The 24,125-nt window shown below is 47.8% G+C and overlaps 1 protein-coding gene across 1 annotated transcript in view; it reads right to left on the bottom strand.

The window, feature by feature from the left end:
* Window positions 1-17,924, bottom strand: part of itga5 (integrin, alpha 5 (fibronectin receptor, alpha polypeptide)) — a 67,253-nt gene extending 49,329 nt beyond the window's left edge. The window contains exon 1 of the mRNA XM_069180988.1: window positions 17,494-17,924. Within this exon, the coding sequence (XP_069037089.1) occupies window positions 17,494-17,705 (212 nt within the window). The 5' untranslated portion in view covers window positions 17,706-17,924. The remainder of the gene's footprint in view (window positions 1-17,493) is intronic.
* Between the last annotated feature and the right edge of the window lie 6,201 nt (window positions 17,925-24,125).

Genomic DNA, 24,125 nt, shown 5'->3' with positions numbered 1-24,125 from the left:
TTAAGCCAAACGCACATCTCAATCAAGCCAACTGTAACGAGGCTTTCCTGAGCCACAGTCTCTGCAGAGCACTGCCCTGTCGAGAAAGAGATAGACGTGCTCGCAGCAGAAACACAATCCAATGGCACAGGGAACCTGTCGAAGTGCAGCAGGAACAACTCTTTACAAGACCACTGGCCAAGTGTCGGCACCAGCGCCATGCAAACTGGCTGGGCTATAATAATAATCACAATAATAATAATAATATCTTGCACTTGTACAGGTAATGGGGACTCCCCTCCAACACCACCAATGTGCAGCCCCACCTGGATGATGCGACTGCAGCCATAGTGCACCAATACACTCCCCACACGGCAGCTCTCAGTGGGGAGGAGAACAGCGATGAAGCCAGTTCGGAGATGAGGATTATTAGGAGGCCATGACTGGTTAAGGCCACAGGGAGATTTGGCCAAGATGCCAGGGTTACACCCATACAGTAGGGCGTCTCTCTGCACACAAGACAAGGAAACCAGATACAGACCAGGCACTACTGATTGTCTACCCAGCTCTGCAATTGTGCTTCTCCTTTGGGATGCACAGGCAGGTTTATAAAGTGCCTGTTCACAGCAGCCGTCACCTTGAAGGGGAGAGGGCACGACGCCTGACTGGGCTGCCTCGCGCCCAGCGGCAGAGAGGAAGCGCTCACACGTTTTCTCCTGCAAATGCAGCCCCCTGTCTGCCTGCCTGCACAACGCACTTGGGAGGGGGCCTTTGTGATTCCTGGGGGAATTCAAAGGGAAAACGAAACCCCTGCAGTACTGCAGCCCCCTCACACAGACTGCTCAAGCCCACACCAGCCACCGAGCCCCACCACACCGGCCACTTTGGCATTAATGAAGCTGCGCTAAGCGATTCGGGCTGCAGGTTTTAAAGATTATGACACATTAACAGCGGCGGTTTAGGAAATTCCAGTTAGGAGGCCTGTTAGCGCAGGGAGAGGTCTCCACTGCGGGTTCCCATCAGCAAAATCCAGCCAATAAAAATCAACCGGCGCGTTTTTTAGGTGAAAGCTAATTAAAAATAATCCTGACACAAAACAAAAGCAGCTGCCAAGTGTTGATGCTGGAAAGCACTGCAAGGAGTAGTAAAAGGTTTGCAGTCTGTCCAAAAAAGAACAGAGGAGGACCCTAACAAGGACAGAAGAGGTAAATCGTGCAATTCCCCCCACCCCCGCAAAAATACGTTTTATTCCTCCATTAATCGCCTCTTACCCAGCTGCAAGGATTATTTCACTACGAAGGTATTATAATTGCTAAAGCCCACAGAAACCACGAGAGATTTTTGATAGGGAAAAACACGACAATTATGCCTACTTGCACTGCAAGCACGACACTGGCAGCTACAGCACAAACGCGGACAGATGCCAGAGCTCGTTAACTGAGATGACATAACTCTGTCTCAGAGCATTACGTGAATCTTTTCCTCGGAAGAAGCTGCAATCCAGGAGTCCGTGTCGACACATGGGCCGTCTCATCAATTTCCCAACCGGACAGAATGAGTGCAGTTGGGGGTTTCCACAAGATAAGTCCTTCCTGCTGCTCTTGAAGTCTTCCTAACGCTGCCTGGAACTCATGTCTCAGCCATCAATACTTCTCTTCCCTCTGGTCACAAGCGAGTCTTTTCTTTTCTCTAAAATCTAGAGAGGCACATGCAGAAACCAATGGGCTCATAATGCGTCTCCTGTTATCCTCCAGTCTGTTCCTAATGTCATAAGATGGCACCAGGGCCTCAGAGTGAACTAAATTAAGCACTTGGCCTTCCTTCTCACTTCCCACAAAAAAAAAAGGGAATGAGAAAATCGCTCTCCCTCCAAACCAGTGCCAAACAGCCGGAAACTCATCTTTCAGCTGGGAGTCGGCTGATGCCGGAGGACTGTCCAACAGGACTCCACCAGCAGCACAGAACCGCCTGTTGGTAATGGAGAACACCATCCTCCCAGCACAACTACATCATGATTAGGGTCTCCTTGCCGGTCAATGCCAAATGTCCAATAGCAGGATTGACTCTATTCTGGACGGGACACTGAAACTTCAACACCTCATCAGGCTGAACGATCTGCAGGACCTCTTTCCTGGAACCCCCAAAAATACACTTAATCCCCCAGGTTGCTGATGGACCATTTATACTGTTTTGTGCAGTATCTCCAATTTTATGAAACGAGTGATTTGTCGACTCTATCCCCTCCCATCCAAATGATCTTGAATGGCCATCATCAAATATGCAGGATTCAAGAAAAAGTCGAGGCTCTGTCACGTAAATTACAGCCTTAGGGGGAAGAGGAAAGCAGGGAGTGAAATAATCTGGTATCTACATAAAAAAAGATTTACTTCAGCTACAACACAGGTTGAAGATGACAGCGGAATGTGCATGAGGCTCACTGCAGTTCTAGTCACTGAGAATCATTATGACCCCAAGAATGAACTGAGAATTAAACAGAAAGATTAATCTAGTCCCCTGATTTGCTGAAAACTGATTCAATGTGTAGATCAGGAGTCTCAGACTGTTCCTGGAGGGCCTGGCGTCTTCTGGTTTTTGTGCCACTCAATGTAACAGACAGCTCAGTCTATAATTATTTAATTAAACAATAATTACGTCCAACCAGCCTCCTGGGTGCTTCAAAGGAAACTGTAAATAAAAAAAGGCACCTGCACTTTCAAGTAAACATTTTGTGCAAACAACCATAGTTAGATAAATCCTATGTGTCTAAGAAAATAATGAGGTTAATTATTTAATTGTTTAATTGACTGGATGCGTTGAAACCAAAACAAGACGTTATTGCAGGAACTTTGTTTGAAACCCTGGTGTAGATGCCGAAAATTCTAGTTTTGTTCCCTTGCCAGATGTAGCAGGTTTATTTCAGAGCTGGCTTATCAATGCAAACTCCATACAGCTGTTGTACAGCTCTCCCAGATGTGGCACATTGACAAATACACTTTGTAAGGTCACATCTGCAAAAGCAGAAACGAATACTGGATGCATCTCTGTTAAAACACTTTTAAAGCTTGTCAGTAAAGCAGATAGCTGTGTATCTTTTACAAAATGTAAGAGCCAGGTTTTTGGAGAGCAGGTCAAACATTTCTGTCGTGACACATCAGCTTTTTTTTTTACTTCAGAAAAATAAGGAGGAAGTTGAAAATGAACATATCTATTTAGGTGTAAATGCACCATTCTTGCCTACAAAGGCCAAAACCCAGCAGGTGTTCTAGGTTCCCATAAAACATTAATAGCTGAAGATCTTTGAAAAGTGTTACCTTTGCCCAGTTAAGCTAATAATCAGCTCAATTATGTCGTTAGGAGAAGAGGTTGGATGAAAACCCACAGACACCATGGGCCTCCAGGACTAGAGGTGTGCGGTGCTGTTTTAGGAGGGTATCTGAATCTCCTCCATTAAGATGCAATTAGCGGCGTGCAGACGGGGCTCGTTAAGTAAGAAAGCAGCGTTTCCGTGGCTCTGCCCTGGAGCCGAGCCAAGTGCAAATGCTTTCCTGGCTGGCTGTCTAGCCAGCACTGGCATTTCATTCCAGTTTACAGGTTTTTTTTTTTTCTTGATTTGTAGTTTGGGAAACAGATAATGAGTGTAACAGTCCCAGCAGAGCGGACGTGCCAACTGACAGACTGTCGTGAGTGCGAGAACGTGCAAATCCTGCTCAAAAGCGAGCAGGTTGTGGGACAAAAACAAACTGTGGGGAAGTGGGAAGCAACAGTCCCAGCACAACCTGCGACGGATCTGAGCAGGTGTTCACCTATGCTTGAGCTTGCTACAGTTAGAATGTGCTTACTGACTTTGGGATTTAGATTATTGCAGTCCTAGAGGATACGCTTCTGAACACCTGGGTTATGAGGACTCCCTCCGATCCCCTAAGATACCCCACTAGAACGGTCACTGCCTGCATTTCTGACCGATGTCAGTTTCTTTAATTAAGCCCAAATTAAATTGGCTACAACCCCCACAGACTTGTAAAGACTCATTCCAAGGCAGGTTAATTGTTTCGCTCTCCTCCCTCTGCGGTTAGTTATGTTCTCAGTGTCAGTCTCAGTCAGATAGGGCTCCAGTCAGACCTAAAATAACTCCTAATTCCACGTGGCCGTCTCTATACCCAAAACCACTGCGAGATCAAACCTGCTTTGGCAGGTTTGGTTTTCCGCTCATAAAGAGAGCAAAAAGAGCTCACTTGAACAGCGCTGACTAATCCAGGCCAATTCTGAGCAACTGGGCAGCAGACAAGAGAAGGGGGGTACCTTCCCTGTACCAGAAAAAATGAACAGGAGCCTTTTCCACACAGTCAGAGGGCAGTTCACTTCCAGGATCAGCAACATCGCTGGAAGACAAGTGAGCAAACAAATGAAAAAAAAAACTGCCAGACTTAACGGCATTCTAGGGTCATCTCAACCTTTTCTCCTTCAATCAGGATATTTATCAATTTCCACGGAATTCTTCCTTCAATTTCCGGTGATCGATGATGGGATCCATGGAGTCAGAACACTTCACGCACTCCCCTTCTTCCTTTACAGAAGGACTGGAACCAGGGCAAGCCATGCTTTAATGGTTTATGGACAGAAAAACAGAAAAATGCCCTCAAGTCATTTTAACCAATGACAGGAGACCGGGACTGTGTCATGTGCCACACAACGAGCCCCCAGCTGCCGGCTAAAACACTGTTTCTTATCACACAGCCACCCCAATTGGAATCAGTGATTCTATTCAGGCTTGGCCCTCCGGGATCAAGCCTGCACCAACTCCAGAGAGAATCACAGGAGCTCCTCCCCGACACATGGCCGGGCTCCAGAGTGCCTAGCAGGAGAGCTGGTGCTGGCTTGGAGCAGTGGGGCTCCTCTCATTGACATCGCAGCCGGCAGGAGCTGCCATCTTGCAAGAAACCCTTGGCCAGTTAACTGCAGAGGCCCCGGGTCAGTCAGGAGGAGAGACCAGCCAGGCATGGGTTCACTACGTCTTTACCCGTATTGGTACTGTACACTTTGAGCAGAATGCAATGGGGAACTGACTGTCATCAGTACACTTCATTCAGGAGAGGTTGGGGATAACCGCTCTGGCATACACAGACCTCCATGACACTAGTGGCATTTCCAAATGCACTGGCAATTGGTTATCCTGTAGTCAAATCTATAAACGTACCCAGACAGCCAAGGTGATAGCACATGAACCTTTAACTAAATAAAAAAGGGATCGAGCTCACATTAAAGCCAGCGATACCAATATTGTGTAAGGGACTGGCATGATCTGTTTTAGGGTGCAGCTTCAAGGTCGGGTGATCAAGCCAGACTGGACTATTACTGCTGTGGAAAGAGTCCGGATAACATTAACAACAGCAGACCCACCCACAGAGGGAAATCTAACTGAACCCCCAAAAAAGCTAAATGCTTTCATTGAGAAGCATGGCAAATCAAGTGGCTTTAAAGCTTTTCAACTGCCCCCCCCCAAAAAAAAACAACAACTTCCCCAATCTTAGGAACAGCAAGCAAAATGTTTTTAGATGGCTAGATTTCAATTCACTGCTCACAAACTGCTAAGGCAAGGGAAAAATGTTTTAACACGCATACGAAAAGAAAAAGCCCAAAGTGTACAAAATTAAAACATTTTAGTTCTCTGTTACAGTTTCCAGCCTGTACACTCGCATCACCTCCAAGCCAAATCCCCCTCACCTCCTTCCAAAACAGGCTGCATCTCCCAAGTCCCTAACCCAGAGCCAGAAAACGCACAAACTTTCTCAGGGGCAGGTGATGGGAGAACTCGCTGTCTGGCCCAGGGAGCTGAAGTATCCCTATCCCGGGTGGTCAGGCTTTCTGCCATGCTCTCCCTGCAGCTCGTTTCCCAGACCGACAGCTCCTGATGGCTCGGGAGAGCGGTGCCAGCACAGACACGCTCCACGCCCAGTCGCCAGCGGGATTCTGGGACCGGCAGGCACGCCACCATCTGCTCCCTCTGGCAGTCACTGCCAGGTTCTGCTCACTGCCATTACTCATCCCTTTCTTGACGGAGCCAGGAAAAAAAAAAAAGAACAACATCACCCCGAGTCTTCCTGGCAGTTCCAGAGACATTAGACCCAACATGCACTGCTCTTCCTTCTGAACTGACGCAGCAATCCAGTACAGCCTTTCTGTGGAACAGCAACCCACAGAAAGACCCTCAACGATCTCGTTTTTATCTTACTGCACAGTCTCGGCCAAAAGGTATTTATTTGTTCAGCTGCTCTTACAGTTTCCTACGCAAAGTCTGACAGCTCTTCTTTAGTGTTTAAAAGAAAATAAAGCTGCAGCCAGAATTCTTTATTTACTTACTGAAGTCTGGTACGAAAATACAATTCCCACTGCACAGTACATGAGACCCACTTACAATTTCTCTCTTAAGCTGCAAAGCTCTTTCCCAAATGACACTTATGAAGGAACAGAAGGAAGCCTATCATAATGTCTGAATCTCTCCATGCACATTCAAAATAAAATCAGGTAACAGCATGGAGTTAGCTTTTACAAAAGACCCCTCCAGCTTTCAAACCCTACAAACAGTCATAAGCTTATGAAGAGCGCTCTTCTGCAAATCATGTCCTTACGTAACCTGTAAGACCAAGACCGAGATCAATTAGAGAAAGAGCAGACAAGGACGCCAGGAAAATTGGTCTTCATGAGAAGACCTCGAAACCGTAAGGCGCCGCCTAAAACTGAAGCCCGCTAATCTCCAAATTACAGGCAGTGAGGGGCAGCTCTCCTGCATCTTTCTGGGCCACGGTTTGACACAGGTCACACATCCGATGCACAAGAAAAATGCCAATTAATCTTGTGTATATAAATACTGTCAAAATAACTTTTGATTGTTTTTTGATTCCACACATCGCTTTGCGATGTCACAACTGAGCACTGGCTTTGCACAGCTGTAAAGCATGATGCAGCAGTCCGATTGCAGTTACGATCACGATCTTGGCCCGATGCAATCTATCTCCCTCATGGCCTCTCCCTCTTATTTCAGGAGCCAAAGTGACAAATGGCAGACATCACACCTGCCCCACACAGGTCACTCAATTCCAGCCCCTTTCACTTCAGCTATAGCCCTCAATGACTTGCTCTAATAAGGTACTCATCTGGGCAAAGGTTTAGGCAGCAGCTGTAACACCCTTAAACTGGTAACCCACTGAAGCTCAGCAGGTGTGAGCCTGGTCAGTACCTGGATGGGAGACCTCCTGGGAAAAACTAAGGTTGCTGCTGGAAGAGGTGTTAGTTAGTGGGGCCAATAGGGGGTGCTCACCCTGCAGTCTGTGTGGGTCCTAATGCCGGGGACACTATTCTGTTAAAAGGCGCTGTCCTTTGGATGAGATCCTGACTCTGTGGTCATTAAAAATCCCAGGGCATTTCTCGAAAAGAGTAGGGGTGTAACCCCGGTGTCCTGGCCAAATTTCCTATTGGCCCTTACCAATCATGGCCTCCTAATAATCCCCATCTATGAATTGGCTTCATTACTCTGCTCCCCTCCCCACTGATAGCTGGTGTGTGGTGAGTGTTCTGGCGCACTATGGCTGCCATCGCATCATCCAGGTGGGGCTGCACACTGGTGCTGGTGGTGGGGAGTCCCCATTACTTGTAAAGCGCTGTGAGTGGAGTGTCCAGAAAAGAGCTATATAAGTGTAAGCAATTATTATTATTATTATTATTATTAGCTGAGAGTGCAGGAGATCTCTCATCAAATGGAGGCATGGACCCAGAGAGAAACAAGCGATCTGTGCAGTGAAGTAATTTACCTGACACCATGTAGCACTGGCCCCGTGTTTTCCTTGGCAACCCTGCGGCATTCCTCTCCCCGAATAGCTTATCTAGAGATGCACACCGCTCCCTGCAAGCCCTTAACGTGTTCCACAGCTTGGCACCGTGAAAAGGAGGGGCAGGTTAGACGGGCTGCGAGCTTGGAAGCGCAGAAATTAAACCGAAAATCGCAGATCAGAGAGGCCCGCGTGGGACGCGAATAGCAGCATAGCGTGGTTTGACTATCATACTTAACAACTTCTGACAGCGGTGCATTTTCCAAGTTATTATTCCCACTCCTGGAACAAGCTTCCATACTATTCAAGATACAACAGACAGACTGGCACACTGAAAGGCCAGGATTAAATGCAGTCAAGAAACAGCTGGATGAGCTCCTCAAATCAATTAGCAACAAGCTACCAGTAAGGCTAAAGGAGTCAAACGGCCCCCTCCCCTGTGGAACCCACGTGTTTATGTTTTAGTCTTGTATGGTCCCACCACTCTCCACGAAAGACCCTGCTGTTGCTGGTGCAAATACCTAGGACGTCTGGGGAAATACAGTATTTCTCCACTGCGAGCAAAAATCATCTGAATATGCTGAAGTCAATACTACAATCCATGAAAAAAAACTATCGGTGTTTAACAGCTTAGGGCACTAATGCCGATGATTCATGGCTGTATTCTTTTTTTTCCCTTATATATGCTTTAGTGACTAGATGACAAACAAGTCGACCGGCCTGCTCTCCTTTGTGAGTTAACCTCTCTGGTCTCCTCCAATAAGAAGGGTTCCACACGAGAGCAGACCTTCCAGGAGGGAACACGTTCTAGTTCTTCCACCGTGGTGTGAAGAGAATCAAATCGCCGCCCCAGCTGTTCACGGGCTCTCGCGAAAGCTGTTAGCACCAGACCTCCCCGACACCTGCCAATGAAGACGGGAGCCACTCCTCCACACAGCAGGGGGATGGCGGAGAGGAGCCAGGCCACGCGATTCTTTCCGATATGTCGGGATAAGAGCCTGCCTTCCCCCCCCCCCCCATCTCTCGGCTGGAAACTGGGGTCACAGGCCTTGCCTGAGAAATACCGAGTTAGCCCTTGACTCTCCAGTGCAGTGTGTGAGGTCTGGATTGAGCTGTGCTGCAATAAAACTCCATGTTTATTGGACACCCCGCTATGCAATTCCACACATCTAAAAACAAACAGGCTTAAAGTCTTATTTATACCGGAAGCCATAACCCTGATCAACAGATCCCCTCTAGTGCATTGTTTATGTTTTTTCTTTATATCATCTGATGCTGCAAAACAAATTGCCTCTTGGGGGAAAATAAAGGCTCTCTCTACTCTCTACACACAGAGTTAAGAACCGAGCAAGAAACGAAATAAAGGAGACGGCAGCGAAGCTACCCTGTCATATGAGCTAAGTGCTACAAGACTAGATGACTGTCTGAACCCCTTCATTAGGTCTAACTGAACTGTGTTCCTGTGTTCCAAGGGGAAGAACTTAGCTCCTTTCTCCTCCTGGCTGGAATCTCAGGCTCACTTGCCCCCAAGGCAGGAGGGAACAGAGCCACTTGAAGAAGAAAAAAAATAAAGACATGACTAAATAGTCACACGGAAATTTCTGCACAAAAGAAAACCTTTTCCACTTCACAATGAACCCCGTTGTCCTGGGAGGCAGTTCAAACCACTAATCGCCGCCCAGAGTCAGAACAGCAACTCTTAGCAGAGCTAAGTCAATGTTTTAATAATAGCTCGACTCGCATTCAGCCCCGCACTGTTATTTTTTTTTTAAAAAACTAATTGACAATGATTTAATTTCCTCCGTTCATTTGAGGAAAGAAAGGAGTATTTTCTTAGCAAAAAGTAAGGCTACAAAAGCCACGCTGTTCAGTTTTGAGCGGGCTTGTATAGGAAATCGTGGACAAATATTTCTTTACAATGCAAGAGCATTAGGGAACGAAAGAAGAAAAAATATTGCCTTTTCGGAGGAACTCAGAAAGTGAGTAATGGCAGGAAACTGACCTCCCAGAGATCGGAGGGCGTGTGCTGTGTGGCCAAAATGAAGCCACTCACACTGAGCTGCCGGGTCTTCGTTTTCCAGTAAGACCATGATCTCATGGCAAATGGCTGCAACATCAACAGGAAAATTGACTCTCCTCCAAAAAAAGATATAGCACTGTGTCAAATGTAATCATGTTTAAAACTCAAGCCAGGACCCGTAACTTCAGGTTTGGAGAACCGTGCTCAGTTCTGCTCAATGGTTTACAAAACCAACATGGCTGAAAATAAAGGGCTTGAAGCAGATGTACCTACCCCACATCCTGCCTGGAGAAGAGTTCTCACGGGAACGTCCATGGCCAGGAGGGAGGGAAAAAAAGCTAAGAGGTTGTCAAAATCCTTACAGTTTTTCCCGTGATCCAGTGCAGAGACTCGGGAAATTAGCGACCAGCAGCAAGCAAAATGGTCTCATTGGTGATCTGTCTGATGTCCTCGTGTGTTTTAACTCTCAAGGTGACCGAACAATAAAACTCTACCAGAGAGCATGTAATAATGTGGATTGAAGTTTGCAGGATGGCAATTATTTCATCCTGCATTGATCGGTACAGATCGGAACTTCTCTTCAGAACACAGCGAGAACACATTCGTCTATTAACTTGCCGAAAAGAGAAGAAAGGGAACACAACGTTTCGGCACACCCGAAGAGGGCTCCACACCTGAAACGTTGTGTTCCCTTTCTTCTCTTTCAGCAGGGAATAACCCTTTACTTGTTCCCTTGCTGCCTACGCAGTTCCCTACTTCATCCATTAACTTGCCTATATAGGCCAGAGGACAGAAATGTCCATTGAGTGAAAAGGGCTGAGATTTAACTGAAACGTGTTGCTTTCTGGAGCCCACGTGTCTGAAGAACAAAGCCCTGATGTGTCTAAAGAAGCCCCAAAGCCCAAAGTGGGCGGAGCGGTGGCACTGTAGCTAAGGATCGGTGCCTGTGGCTGGAAGGTTGCCGGTTCAAATCCCGCGGCCGGCAGAAGAATCCTACTCTGTTGGGCCCCTGAGCAAGGACTTAACCCCAACTGCTCCAATGGCTGACCCTGCACTCTGACCCCAAGCTTCTCCCCCTGTCTTTGTGTCTCATGGAGAGCAAGCTGGGATATACAAAAAGTCCTAATGCAAGAAATTGTATATGGCTAATAAAGTGATCTTATCTTATCTTAAAGCCAAAGCATGGCTTTCTCGTCTATATTCCTTTTGACTTTCAACTGGAAATAACCCCACACTGCCCCCCTGCGAACAGCGTGCACACTGCCCAGCAGTCCTCACGGGCCAGCTGACATCGCCTGGGGGGGGGCAGCCGAGCCCACCTGCGGGAGAGGAGACGCCGTGCAGGCACATGCGCCGAGGGGGGCGTGGGAACTGCGGAGCAGCTTCCGCCGGACTCCCTGCCAGGACGGCTGGGAAGAGGCGCCCTTGAACCCGCGCCAGCGCTGCATCCACGAGCCCAGAGCGACGTCGGGGGAGACCCAGAGCCGCTGGCAGCAGCCCAACTCTGGCAAGCGCAGCAGGCAGGAGAGGATTCCCTAGGGATTAGGAGTGCACCTACGACAGCCCACACAGCAAATTCCCTGGAGATACAAACATCCGAATCCACTGTCTGGTGCCTCCCTGGGCGATGATCACTCTGAACGCAGGCTGTGCTAAAGTCCTTCCGTGTCCTCATACCAGATCACATGCCTGGGAGTTATGTGATGCTGCATCATGGAGCAATCTCAGCGTTAATAAGCAAGACAAAGGGCACGGCACAAAACTGCCTTCATTTTATTGGAAAAGCAAACTCCCGAGCAGTGGTTTATAAATGTGAAGAACACCTTCCTATAAAGGAAAAGGAAAAGAAACAAAGCTTATTTCGTAGGCTTTCCGTTTCCTGTATTTTTAGGTTGGCGTATGCAAGAGGCATTTTTGACATGCATTTAACCGTCTGCCTGATCAGAAAGCTTCAAACTTTCTGGATGGCACAAAGCAGTTGCTGTGAAACTCCGAGCTGCTAGAATCACTTTGGTGGCGCAGCCACATCCAGAGACGCACACTTAGGCTTGAGCACTCCCACCTGCAATCCAGTAAACACGTCTTGTACAATACTTTGCTGCTTAAACAATACTGGAAACAGCAGAGGGAAGCGACACTGTCATGCTTTACCAATGAGCAATCAAGTGTGGCAGCGCAACGCTGATCAGTGTCCTCTGTGAGTTTCCTGCCGACGAGCTCTGAAAATACTTTTCAGAAGCTACTTTTGCTGGGTTGGTTATTTGAAAAAATTGGGATGCAACAACAGGAGGCCAGTAAAACCTTCCTTGCTATTCCCTTGCTTCTCTATCCCAGAATTTCATGCAGGTCCCCGGGGAATCGGGACCAGAAACCGATAGGGTTAATAATGACGGTACATGCGAATGCAATGGAAAGAACACCCTTGGAAAAAAAGCACTGGAGCCCTGTATTTCTTTAGCCACTGAGTTAATGAGATTCTACTTTCTGTTCTGTTTGCACTGAGTCAGCATGAGCACAACGCTGGGCCAGTTAGCACCAAGCACACAAACCAGAGCAAACTCGTTCTCTTTATCAGACGGTCATCTATTCATTCAGAAAGGAAATGTACTTGCATGATTCTCCCCGAGATTTTGCCATGATGATATATCAGCGGTGTGGTGCACCACCCCACGAGCTGCGCTCATTCCATTCATTGCTGTGCAATTCCTGGATGAAGGAAACTACGGTTTGTCCCATGGCATCAATTTCCCCGCGTCCAATACACGTGGTATGGTAAGATCACTAACACAATAGACTCCTGTTCAAGCCGGCCACTTAATGAGCTGCATGGCTTTTGCATTTCAAGCCTCTCACTTCATCTGCTGTAAATCTAGCACAGACAACGACAAGATGTTTCAATGTCCTGCCTTTACACACCATCAGCAGATCAGGATTCTGCATTGTGTCACAGGAACTGCTCCAGACAGAGACCGACCTGCTGTTTCAAGTCACTACTGAATCAGTGAGAAAGAAGTAGTAATAATGAGCAAGAAATTCCAGTATCTGACATCAGTCTTGCTTTTCCTAACTGCCTTGTTCCCAAATGCTGAAAGGCCAATGACTAGTTAATTGTTAATGGTTTATTATCCCCTATAAATTAGGCAGTGTCACTTTAACATAAACACTTGGCTTTTGCAGTTTACATACCATACATAATACATGAGCGGGTGAATAATGAAAGTGCATGCCCCCCCCCACACCAAAAAAGCTATTTTCCTAAACGGATTTTTATCATTTCTTTGACAAATGCTTTTTCCCCCAAAAATGCTTTGAGAACATTCCTCATCGTCAATCACTCAGTTTTTGCCCTGATTGAGGGGCGACTTCATTCAGCACGGCTGTTCCCGGTGGGATCGGGCTGTAAACAACCCAGAATTCGCACTGGAATGAACAAGCCCCCAGCCTGGAAGACCCAGAGCAGATGAAGCTGCAACACAGCGAGATCCTCAGGCACCTGCATGGCGGAAGCCCATTAACAGTCCTCTTTTACAAGGCCCGGCACTGATGTGAATGAAGAAGGTCCAACTGGAGAGGAAAGTATTACAGCACATTGGTCCCCAGTGGCCAGCATTCTGAATGCATTAGCCTGAAACAACACCGGGATTCATTTCACGCACCCTCCCACACCCCCCACTCCTGCGACTTTTAACAGGCATTGCATCACGCTTGAGGAGGGTCCACACGTAGTTAGGAGCGTCTCCAAGCTTCCAAGACTTGTCACCCTTGAAAGGTGCTGAATTTTACTTTCCCCAGTCCATCTCCCAGGCTGATCATTACTCAAGCTCCCGGGCCTGGCACCCACACAGAGAGGTCATTCCAGCCTCCGTCTCCTCCGCACTGCGGACTACAGGGTGAGCAACCTCACGACTGACCCCCGGGGGGGCCGTCTGGCAGCCCCCCAGGCAGCCAGGAACGCCACAAAGGCCTTCACTCTTCATCTCTGCCTCTGGCTTTGGGCGTTCGGTCCCCACAGCGCGACAGCCCTCGGAGCTCTTAAATCTTAAATCTGACGGCTGCAAATCCGAACCACAGCAAAAGCAGGTTTCAAGTATTCATCCCTCGATCGGAGGAAAGTAAAGAAACTGCTTCACGAGGGGAAGAAATTGCGGGAGGGGATTCTTCCCATAACCAGCTCATTCGGAGATTGACGTATCGTCTCAGTTATTATAATAATAATAATAATAATAATAATAATAATAATTGCTTACACTTACATAGCGCTTTTCTGGACACTCCACTCAAAGCGCTTTACAGGTAATGGGGACTCCCCTCCACCACCACCAATGTGCAGCCCCACCTGGATGATGCTCACCTTAATCGGTATTGATCTCCCCCGATTACATGAGCTCAAATAACGCGGCGATGAAGCCAGAAACCCTCCCCACTCGATCACCCCCCCAGCGACCAGGAGGAAGGAATCCGAGAAGCCGCATAACCCTTCTGTGCGGCTCGGCTCCACTCACAGGGCACGGTCCTCTCACCGGCCGGGAATCTGACCATCTACAGGACACGGATGAGGGAGGGGTGCGACGAACCTCTGATCCGCCCCAGAGTCCGGGTGCTGTCTCGCCAGTCGCAAGGCCCCGTGCTCAGAAACGGCACGGCTCCGGGCCCGGGAGCACATCTGGCTTTCATTTCGTCTCAGCGGGAACAAACCATTGGTGCGATCCTTCTTTTTATTCCTCCTCGAGGTCTTTACTCCTCAAAGTTGCCTTCTAAGCCTGTAGTACTGTCCGTGACCTCTGCCCCTACATGCCTATATTTAACCACCCCCCCCCCCCCACCCAAAACTTATACCAGAATGGCACCGGAGACTGGCAAGTGGGGGGCGAGTGTTTCCTATGACTTCACACTCATGGAGGAGCAAGTGAGGGGGGTCTACAATAACAGGTCTGCGACCAGCACAGATGATCATCATGACATCACAGCCCACCAGGACCACATTCTAAATCACGCCGCTCCCCGAGCTCCCAGCCAAGAACACGACAACCAAGAGGGAAAAAAACTCCCCGCCTCGAAGGAATCCAGACACCCAGCCCACTCGGGAGCAAAGGGCACAGCTCCCCAGGAGCTGCCTGCCGGGGCTCTGCTGGGACTGTCCTTGCTGCCTCGGCTCGGTCCCCACGGCCCCCCAGACGCCAAAACACACCCCGGGCTCTGGAAACACAGCGCAGGTGGGCAACGTCCGTTTTTTGTTCTGCGGAGGTCTTGACGAACGCTCAGGAGGTGGGGACATTCTGCTTCTCCTCTGCTACTCTAAACTGGAGATCTTCTGAGGCCTACAAGATCTACAGATACTCTGCGATGTCACTTCCTGGAAAGCGCTAGCCGAGACCCCCCCCCGGCTCCCTCCTGGCTCACCCCCCCTCCACTCTCCAGGGGTCCCGACTTCCTCGTCCTCAGGCCCTCAGCCAGGAGGGTTAAGCCCAACTCCTCTATAAACATTCCTTAACACGCCTTCTTATTGTGTGGTGTTAATCCTCACCGACCAGCAGGAAAGGCATGAAGGTATAAAGGGAGTTGTACAGAAGTCTTTCCACAACGAGCCCCTGACCTGGGGGTCTCCTAGTCAGGAGACTAGGCTCCTGCAGAGCCCTGCTTTTTCCCATTCTAGAGGCCTTTCCTATGTGCAGCTATTAGGTCAGTATTAACGGGAGCCGAGACATAAGCCCCATAAAAGTGTTTTTTTTATTTCTTACAGTGGGTGCTACAAAACACCCACTTCTTTCCGAATGTGGTCATCAGGCACGCCTATTGTGTACACCCCTGTTCCAGCCTGTCCTCTGTGACAGGCAGCTCGGGACAGGGCAGTGGGAAGGCGGCAGAAGGCTCCAGCCCCCGTGCTGGACAGGGTGGCTGCGAAGGTAGCCGCTTTCTAAAGGTTTGGAAAAATACCTGTCATCTTGAACAAGGGATCTCAGCCCTCAAGGACGAGAGATCCCTTGCTGAAGTGCTTGATAATTCACAAGCTTTCCCCAATCGTTCCTGATGACTGAGGCAAGGTGACCCATGTAACGTCCTGGGCAGGACTAGAACCCCAAAGAGCTCTTCCCCGCCCCGCTCTCTCCGATACCGCAGCCAGCTCTAACCCTCGTTCACAATGCAGGACGATTTCCTAGCGATCGACTGTCCGAGTCAGTCTCTCCTGGTCTGTACAGGTAAAGGTAACAGGTAAGCCTTACTCGCTTCATCGTGTTGCTATGCAGGCAGATAAAAGACAACCGTGTTGCCACAACACAAACCCACCGACCAATAGGGGACACACAAGCATGAAGAGAAAGAAGAAAAAATCAAGAAATGAGAGTACACAATCAGTTTTCCAAATTCCGCAGGTCAATAGCCACAGGAGCCAGATGACTGAGTGCGATTGCCTATCGCACTTGAAAATGCCCCTCTTTTGAGACGTGTGAGCGCCGTCGCACCTACCCTTCAGCAATTAGCCCCCCTCCCCAGGGGCTTGAGCAGTTTGGTGCCCGTCCTGCTGAAGCCAAGGAGCATTGGATTTCAAACCTAAAAATCCAGGCAAACAATGGAACACGACGCGCCAGCCTCTCACGCAAAACCTTTGCTCATTCACTTCACTCCTCGGGTGGGAAAAGCGCTATCTCCCCCGCGGACACGGGCCCCTGAGGTCTCGCCGCTCACACGTTAACAAACTCCAGCAATTAATCAAGACAAGTCCTTCCACTGAGAGGCATTTTACTGGCGTCAGGAGTGTCACTTCGATCATCCCTGAGCCTGCTAGGATAACCGTCAGCTCAGCTGAGAAGTTCCGCAGGATGGGGAGAATCCCAGTGGATTTGATTTCCACACCTTCGATTTAAATCCGGGACTGGTTTTCCCGGAGCCCCACAAGAGCAGCACGGAACCGCTACAGAGATCCGTATTAAAATAAGAGATGGCAGCCAATAGTTCATTTTAGCCACCACAAAGGCACGCCGGGGAAGCAGCGCAAAGTCCTAGGTGGACCATGTCCGCTGTGATTTTCTCCGGAAAGGACGTCTGGGTTTAGTTCTTGTAGAAGTTAGAAACAGGGCCGTTTTCCAAAGAAAGGAAATTCTCCCATTTGGGGGGGGGGCGGGGGACTAAAATGCGTTTTAACAGGACAAGGAGACAGGAACACACCGTGACCGAGCGGGACTGCGCAGACGAACTAATGAATGAATCATTACGCTAAAACAAATCAACAAGAATAGCAGTATCGGAACTTCATAAACTTAGTACCGTACAATAAACTGTCCGAACGCACCTTATTTTCATTTAATTAGTTGTGAATGCAACAAATTAAACCCAATTAACCGTCAAAAAGTGAAAATTACGATTCAATCTACATGTTGGCGTCTTAGGTCAAATAAACACAAATTCAGAGACGTTAAGTAGAGGATGGCTGTTGTAGTTGCACTGATGTGCTCACTGTAGAGAGATATTTCTCAGCGGTTTAACTTGCCTTTTAACGCAGGGTTTTCTCATTTAAATCACCTCATGTCCAACTGACAACCAGGGTAAGCAAAGGGGTTCCGATTCCGTTTGTTCCCGAGCTAATCTATAAAGTCACACTATCACAGGTAACAAAAAACGCTAAACACAAAGTGCTTGTTTTAGAAAAAAAAGGGGAGGGGGGACGACACTCACCTGGAAGAATTGGTCAAGTAAAATTCCACAGAGTAGCCAAAATAACTCCCGTTGGGTCCACTATAGACGGTAGGGTTCTCCGAGTCCAAGTTAAACGCAGCGCACAGCTTCGCCAAAACCGCAAGCGAGAGGCAGAGCAGCGCTCGTCGCGGGAGACTCGCCGGAGTTAAAAAGTCGGGAGAGTTTCCTAAGCGCTGTCTCGCCGAGCCCATGTCTGCAGTTAATCCAGGGACACGCGTGCAGGGCTGTTGTTGATGTTGTTGCCGAGCGTGTACAAAAAGCCGCACTGATCCAGGCGCAACACTTCTCCCGTTTTCGCTAAGACCTCTGCGAACCTTCACGCATCCTCGCACGAATGAAAACTCCTGAGTCTCAAAGCCCCGTACTTCTCTCGCTCGCTCAAAAGTGGAGTTGAAGGGAGGGTGTTCTCCCCCCCCCCCCTCAGATGACTCACTCCTATAGAGGTGGGGCTTTTAATTCACAAAAAAAAAGATAAAAAAAACGACTAGACGCCCGCCGACACCGTTTCTCTTTCGGTCATCATTCGTGGGGGGGGTTTCTGGAGCAGTTAATCACAATGTGAATCCCGCCCTGGCCATAAAATCAAACCAGGTTCTTCCCGTTTTTTTTATAAAAAAAAAGATGTAATTTCTGTGTTCCGTTGTTAGATGGCGCGCTCATGAGATTTTTAATGGAAGCCATATCATTTTTTTTTCTTTCAAGAGTTACCCCCACTTTTCGACAGTAAAACAATTGGATAGTGCTTTATCCAAAAAACCTGTTTACATTATATTATTACTTCACAGCGTCTCGGTGTGTACTGATGAAACAGAAATGCGCCACAGCTGTAATTATTATTATTATTATTATTATTATTATTATTATTATTATTATTATACCTGCCATTAAGGGTGACACATGTGAAAAAATCAGCCTTTTCGTAAATTTTCAACAATCTTGCCCTAAAATAGATGTGTCTTTTACAGATGCGGTCTGAATAAAATCAGGATATGTACCGCATTTAGTCATCGAGTTACCAGGGTGAAGGTTTGTTTTCTTCTGTCTGCAGAATGTCCACAAACCTAAACCCCTAGACCGCCTGTGTCGTGCCAGTCGCCAGGTTGACTGGTAAGAGGTTAGTTGAGGGGCTCCGGTGCACTGAAGTGTTCCAGTTGTTTCAGATAAGACTGACAAATATTAACGACCCCAGAGTTTGGGCAAACACGGCCCGGGTTTACTTTGCCTCCGGGGATAATGATGTCATGGGGTGCGTGAGCGCCCTGTCTCGGGTCGCTGGCCTTGGCATTTACAGCGAAGTCCTTAATGTTTAATTCAGAGACGGCATGACCGCAAGGCGATTGTAGGAAGTGGCGTTATTAAAGCAACGATTATTAATAGACCCAAGAAAAACCCCGAACCGCTATCAGAGTGGAAATCGAACAGCCCGCCCCCAGCTCTTCGGGCGTCACGCTAACTGTGTTTTAAGAACACAGCGTCAAACCTGCGGACCCGTCTATAATTAATACCTCGTTTTTGTGCATTCGCCTCTGAGGACGCAATACTCGGAAGTGTGTCCCTAAGGAGAAGCCAAACCTACACGCGACTTGAAAGGCATATTCAAAATCTAGAATAAATTAAATTATATACATGAGCAGATGAGCGACGCCCTGTTTCACAGGTTTTTTAAACAATATATCTCAGCACACAACAGATAGAATTCTCCATACAGAAACCCATCCTTGAAATCTTTTCAGAAGCCTACTCCTCACTCGTCCGTATTTAAAAATGTTATGACTAGTTTGACTTCCGTCACCTAAGACTTCATTAATAAAAAGGCGACAGGAGTGACTAGTTTTATCAACTTTTCCGTGTGCTTCTGCTTTAAATCTTGTCCTACCAGGAGGCAGCTCTTCGTTCGACTTGCTTCACGTTTATAAAGCGTCTTGAATAAACATGCAAAGGCACTGTTCAAAACCGGGGACACCAGACTCGGAGCTACAAAAACCACAACAATAAAAGCTTGGTCCAAATGTATTCACATGCAAACAAATGATTTTTTTTTCTCAGAAATTAAAAGTACCGTTGTGTGAAACTGTCGTTTAAAACACTCTCTCTGAGGGGCATGGGAAATGTGTCACCTCGAAACAGCCCGGCACTGTCTGGCTTGAGACCCAGGGACACACAAACACCAGGGAGCTATTGTCTGCCCAGGTCACAGGCATTTAACCAGGGAAAGTCTTCAAGGAGGGATGGAGCCAGACCATTCAGTGCCTTATCAGTCACTTGTAATAAGAATGGAAGAATGGTCACAGATAAGACATTTTACAAATGAGGGAGGCCATTTCGCCCATTTGGTAGCTGGTAGCATATTAATTATTAATCCTGGGATCTCATGCATCTCCTGAAGGGCGCCAAGATGATCAGTTTCAACCACACGGGCGGGCAGCTCGTTCCCTACTCCCCCACCCCTCGGGTTAAAGAAGTGCCTCATGTTCTTGGTTTGCTCTTGGTTATTGAAGAAGATACCCTGGGATATTTCAAGATACAGCTGGATGAGCTCCCCGGATCAGTCTAAATCCCAGACGGATTAGGATGGGATGGCCTTCCCCCCATCGGTATCCTGGCTTATGTGCACTCAGGAAATGGTGCAGAATGATTGATTCATTGTGGTATGGAGCCCAGCTGGGTGGGAAGAAAAAAGATGTGGTCATCTGAGAAATATAATAATAATAGAATTTCTCACACTTATATAGCGCTTTTCTGGCTACTTCACTCAAAGTGCTTTAAACGTAATGGAGACCTGGGTGATGATAACATAGCTTTTAGGAAAAAAAAAGTTTATAACTGTGGATTTGAGTGGTGTTTTAGCCATTTCCCCATGAATTCACCGTGCTCCTGTCATGCGTTTACAATGTTTTACACGTTTTGTGGTCCAGTCTGTCGCGCTCCTCCTCCGCTGACCCGGAGTGCTTTGTCCTCTGCCCAGAGCACAATGTGGTAAACTTGGCTCAGAAGGGGCATAACGACACGAGCAGGGCCGGCTCTTCTTACCAGCGCCGGAGCTTGTGAGAGGCTGTGCCACAGCTTTCCCTCGACGGAGACGGCGTTGCGTTCTTGGAATTCCAAGTCAGTGCGGTGGAACCGTAACGAGTCCCATGCTGGAGAGCGGACTGGCAGGATGCAGTTTCACCTACATTCCCAGCAGTGAAACTCCGTGAGGACTTTTTAAAAGCCACCCTGCTGGAATTAGTCTGTGTTGACTTAGCTGATTCACTCTTAGCTGGGGACGGGGGGCTCTGAGTGCTCCCTCTGAGGCCAAATTTGGCTTTGATTACTGGGCCATTCAGTCTGCTGTGTGTGCTAAAATATATTTAGAAACTGTTGGCTTGTGCTGGGGATAGCCCTTCAGCACAGCAATGGGTTTGTTTTGTGTGGGGGGGGGTTACATTAGCAGCTGCTGAGGAAACGTGCAGGCTGTCCTCTCTAGGTTTTCCAGAGATGTGAGAAAGAGCTACCAGGAAGCGTGTTTAGTAAATGTTTCTTCTCTGAGCAGAGAACTAACCTTATATCTTGGGCCTAACAGGGCTTTTTTTGGTTTGCGCTTAGGACTGTGTGCTGTAATATTGTCTGTCTGCACAGGACTGTTTACAGTCACATTGTCAGTCCACTCAGGACTGTGCACTGTGATATTATCAGTCCACTCAGGACTGTGAGCTGTGATATTATCAGTCCACTCAGGACTGTGAGCTGTGATATTGTCAGTCCACTCAGGAGTGTGCACAGCCACATTGTCAGACCACTCAGGACTGTCTACAGTCACATTGTCAGCCCTCTCAGGACTGTCTACAGCCACATTGTCAGACCACTCAGGACTGTGCGCTGTGATATTGACAGTCCACTCAGGACTGTGTGTTGTCAGCCATTGTCAGTCTGTGTGTTGTGACATTGTGCACAGCCACATTGTCAGTCCACTCAGGACTGTGCACTGTGGAAATATCTGCCTCTTTTCATCCTGCGAGCCCCACATCATTCGCTCATCTAATTCCCCGTCCTTCGGATGAGACGTAAAACCGAGGTCCTGACTCTCTGTGGTCATTAAAAATCCCAGGGCGTTTCTCGAAAAGAGTAGGGGTGTACCCCGGTGTCCTGGCCAAATTTCCCATTGGCCTTAACCAATCATGGCCTCCTAATAATCCCCATCTATGAATTGGCTTCATTACTCTGCTCTCCTCCCCACTGAGAGCTGATGTGTGGTGAGCGTTCTGGCGCACTATGGCTGCCGTCGCATCATCCAGGTGGGGCTGCACATTGGTGGTGGTGGAGGGGAGACCCAATTACCTGTAAAGCGCTTTGAGTGGAGTGTCCAGAAAAGCGCTATATAAGTGTAAGCAATTATTATTATTATTATTATTATTATTATTATTATTATTATTATCACCTACAGTACAGGTACTGTAGAGTGGAGGGCTGCTGTAACCCTCAGGTGTCTGGCAAGACACTGGGGGGCGCTGTTGAGGGCAAGCTCAGCTTTACCCCTGGCCAAGTCAAACCCATTTGGAAAACCATTCCATGCCACTGTGTGATCCCGACCTTCTGTTATATATATTATAGAGTTTTGCTCTTCCTGTTGTTGGCCTTACTGTTTCAAAGATTAAATATCTTTGCAGTTCATAATTGGAAAGGGGAAGGGACAGTCAGACTGTTTCCATGTACCTGGTAGTGTGAAACCTAAGTGCTCTGCGCTGTGGAAGCAGAGAGATAACAGAGTCCAGTTATTACTCACAGACTTAGTGCAAGACGAAAACAAGGCCCCACTGTCTTGTACCTGAGCCATAAACGTCTGAAAGGAAAGCAGGGACTCTTGCAGTCAGACTTCCCAGCACTAAAGAGCACTTTACATTGTGGGATCTAACACAGCTACACTAAGCTTCTATTTAGCGAAGAAATACATTTCTAAAGCTGCAGCTCAATGCCCGTTACTCAAATTACACCACAGCGCAGCCTCTCAGCTCTGATCACTGTGGCTTTTTGTCATAAAGGGAGCTCGACTCCACTTGCAGTGTGAGTGTTTGCTGGGCTCCCTCCATTCCAAACAGTGGGTCTGTCTGACTCCTCCAGCACGGATGAGCTGCTTCAGGCCTTTGGCATTAACTGTTTGCATCACTGAGCAGAGAAATTGGATACACAGGCTGAAAACGGAAAAGAGTGTGTTGTGATATCGTGATCTCGCAAATCAAACTTTCTAGTAAAAAAAAATGCATTTATTACTCAGCCTTCCAGGAACTGAGTTTGTAATTAAACACAAAAGAAATCAATCTGGACTCAAAACCTCAATCCCCCCATCCCTTTCCACTTCTAATGTCCTTCAGGGCACAGGTTAATGACAGGCTGGGCTCCGCACGTTAAAGATGATTGAGAGCAATGATAACAGGAAAAGGCCACGCTAACAAGGTAATGAGCAGCCACACCTTTCCTCAGTGCAGTGGGGATGGAGCCCTCTGCAACCCTCAGTCTGGTTCAATCCCTTTATTTTTTCCTTTTGATATGTGCATACTTTTCCCTACACAAAAGGTCATGCTCCGAGCGTATTCTGTGCATCTAGGAACCAGGTTTTTTTCCATGCACAGAGGAGCGAGCTCTGGGCTTGTACTCTTTAAATTTCAATGGGAGACAGAAGAGCATAAGTCAAGGGGAGACTGGTCCATCTGGCTAGTTCGGTTGCCAGCAACTAGTCTCTCTATGTGCGACCTCAACCTTCGCCCTCAGAGTAACCCTCACCCTCAAATTCAGCTGCTACAGGCTCCCCAGGCTCCCTTGCATAGAATTCAGGAGCGCTGGGAGAATTTTTGGGCGAATGAGTCAGTAGTTTGTTTTTGATGACAGACTCATCACAAATGCTGCCAGGACTCTGGAAGAACCACAGAAACATTAAACCAGCGGTGGTGCTTTGCAAAACCTTACAATTTTGTAATAGATCTGCTGGGGTCTGTGCAATTCTTCCCTGTCCCAGTGTGTGGACTCTTTGTTCCTGTTCCCAAGCCTTTACCCAAGTAATGAACTAGAATACCTTCACCCCTGCTCTTCAGCTCACCTGCCAGTTTGAGCTCCAGAGCTCTGTCAGGGATTAATTATTGAGCGGAGCAGCTGTGGAGCTCTGACCAGCGGACTGACACGGGACTGTTTTACTCTCCCTTACCTTGCAGCCACCTCTCTTAAAGGTAAAGTCCCTCTTGAACCTCAATTGCTAAGAGGAGGGGAGTGTGAATCAATAATCCTGAGAGTGTTGTCAAATTATTGCTGGAAATTCTGAAACCACTTGAGAAGGATTCCATACTGGAATCCGGCTACATGCTGGCTACCCCATATGTTCTGCACAAGATGTGAAATTATTTCTTCCCACATCTCCTTCTATGGAGTTGCAGCCTGCTCCCTTTTGTGCTAGGTGTTGTCTGTCATATGCCTTATCTCAATGCATGGGCTGCTGATGGTAGAGCAAGGAGTAAGTGAGGCTCTAAAAGATTATGATTCACTTTTGTTTTACTCCCTTAGTTTTGCAGAAATAACAAATGCATTTCAAAACTCCAATATACACATATAGATCTGACGGTGATGCAGAACCCTTTAAAAGTCTT

Source organism: Lepisosteus oculatus, chromosome 1 (genome assembly GCF_040954835.1).
Source record: "Lepisosteus oculatus isolate fLepOcu1 chromosome 1, fLepOcu1.hap2, whole genome shotgun sequence".
In the NCBI taxonomy this organism is placed as follows: Eukaryota; Metazoa; Chordata; class Actinopteri; order Semionotiformes; family Lepisosteidae; genus Lepisosteus; species Lepisosteus oculatus.
Note: the sequence above shows the minus strand (reverse complement) of the source record. Positions and strands in the feature narration are given on the sequence as shown.